Source organism: Vicia villosa, unplaced genomic scaffold (assembly GCF_029867415.1).
Source record: "Vicia villosa cultivar HV-30 ecotype Madison, WI unplaced genomic scaffold, Vvil1.0 ctg.001687F_1_1, whole genome shotgun sequence".
Lineage (NCBI taxonomy): Eukaryota > Viridiplantae > Streptophyta > Magnoliopsida > Fabales > Fabaceae > Vicia > Vicia villosa.
The window spans coordinates 267855-270108 of record NW_026705698.1 but is presented as its reverse complement, the minus strand read 5'-3'; the positions used below and the strand labels follow the sequence as shown (position 1 = coordinate 270108).

Genomic DNA, 2254 nt, shown 5'->3' with positions numbered 1-2254 from the left:
GAGAGAGTTTCAATGAGAAATGCATGAGGTGTGTATGAGGTGAATCCGAAAGTTCATCTCCAGACTAAATTTTAGGAAAAAGAAGGTGAAACTCACTTTAAAATGTGTTTTAGTATAAAAATAGTGTGTCCAAAAATATACTTCTAAAATTTGAGATGCATTTTTGGATTTCCATTGCGTGCTTCTCCACTTCTTAGGGTGGTGGGAGAAGTAATTCCACATAAGCACCCTAAAATGACTTATGAAAAAGCCAAGCATATTAGAGGGCCAAAAATGTTACAAGAGTTGTATTGAGTCGGGTTAGAACCATTATGGGCTTCCGGTTCAACTTCATGGAGATCCAACGAGGACCTAGTAGTAACATTAGCCGCAACGCAAACCTATATCCATTTACATTAATATTAATTTAATTAATAATTAAAATTATTATTTATATATAAAGTCCTCGTTTGTATAACGGCTCTGTAGTCTCTATTCAGTCCTCATTCTACCCAAACCCTAAACCCTAGCCGTCTTCCATCTTCTTCGTTCATTCCTCAATCTACAATGGTACTTTTCATTTCTCTCTTAATTCTCCGATTCTATGTGTTTTGATTACTGATTAATACTTGTTTTTGTATATGAAAATTTGCAGACAGGAGAAGCAGTTAACCCTAAAGCCTACCCTTTGGCTGATGCTCAGCTTACGATTACGATTATGGATCTGGTTCAACAAGCTGCTAACTACAAGCAGCTTAAGAAGGGTGCAAATGAAGGTAACCCTAATTTATGATTACTGTTTTTTTTTTGGTTTAATTTCTTTGTTTTCTTTGGTTATTGATTTTGTTTAATTTTTTTGGGTTGTAGCGACTAAGACCTTGAATAGAGGTATTTCTGAGTTTGTTGTTATGGCTGCTGATGCTGAGCCTCTTGAGATTCTTCTCCATCTTCCTCTTCTTGCTGAGGATAAGGTAGCGTATTATATTATTAACCTTTATATTATATCTGTAATTTTAAATTATTTATTTTTTCATCATCATAGTCTCATGTGTCGTTGTTATATGGGTATTGTTGTATAATTTCTTGCTGTTTAGATGTTCCGTATACTGTATAGTTGTTATATACTGATACACCAAGTGCCTACGTGTTATGCTCTTCCCTCATTATTAATTATATGTATGCATATAGTGATTAATTATATGGCCAAGGTTTAAATCATGGTCATGTCTGCGATCATTCGTACTGCTGTCAAATACGGATCTTTCATACTGCAATTGAATATGCTGTAATTCATTTGTTGTTGACCTCTGACTATTAAAATTATGGCTTTACTGAATTTTCTTGGTAGCAGAATACGCTCTTCTAGCTTATTGCTATGTAGCCTAGTTGCCTTGAAATGTCAGGGCTATGAAATTTATTACTCTTTCTTTTGTTGTAAGTTACTCTTTTAAGTATTAAACAATTAAGAGTCGGATCCATTATGTCTACAAGTAATATTGCTCTGCACATTTGTGGTATCACTAAAAGTTTGTTTGCTTTACTAATCTTGTGTGTTGCAATTTGGAAAATATAATGTTGTTTGCCAACTGTTCCAGCTGGTTTGTTTTATTTTGATCCTGTTCTGATTTTTGCTTATCTGTAATGTATAGCTTATTAATCTTTGTACAATTATCTGTTTGTATATTTTTTTTAGAATGTTCCATATGTGTTTGTCACATCAAAGCAAGCACTTGGACGTGCTTGTGGAGTAACCCGACCAGTGATTGCTTGTTCTGTTACAACTAATGAAGGAAGTCAATTGAAATCACAAATTCAGCAACTCAAGGTATGTCCTGGCTCCATTCATGGTTTTAACTCAGATAACGACAATATTTAATGTTTTTATGATCCATTAATTTAAAATGCATCCTGAATATTTTGTTGGTATGCAGGATGCTATTGAGAAATTGCTGATCTGAAAACTTCATATTCCGAATGATGGTATGATGGGCTTCTTGAGTTGTGCTGAAAGCGCCTTCAGAGGCTTTGACTGGACGACTTGTTGTGCTATCTTATATAGACTTTGTTAACCTACTTTAATTTTTCTTTCTACTGCAAAAGGTTGTTTTGGTATTGTACTTGGTTTTAGTATGGTTTATGTTTTGAACTGTTTTTTTATAAAAATTGGTTAGTGATCCTTTGATAAGTAGAATTTTGGTTTTAGTACGAGTTATGTTTTGAACTGCTTTTATAAAAATTGGTTAGTGATCCTTTGATGAGTAGAATTTTTGTTTTA

At 33.5% G+C, this 2254-nt stretch overlaps 1 protein-coding gene across 1 annotated transcript; it reads left to right on the top strand.

Moving 5' to 3' along the window:
- Nucleotides 1–393: 393 nt before the first annotated feature.
- Nucleotides 394–2254, top strand: LOC131636278 (uncharacterized). The gene is made up of 5 exons (XM_058906905.1): nt 394–549; nt 635–755; nt 847–950; nt 1673–1804; nt 1911–2254. The coding sequence occupies exons 1-5, from the start codon at nt 547–549 to the stop codon at nt 1935–1937; spliced, it is 387 nt and encodes a 128-aa protein (XP_058762888.1). The 5' UTR covers nt 394–546; the 3' UTR covers nt 1938–2254.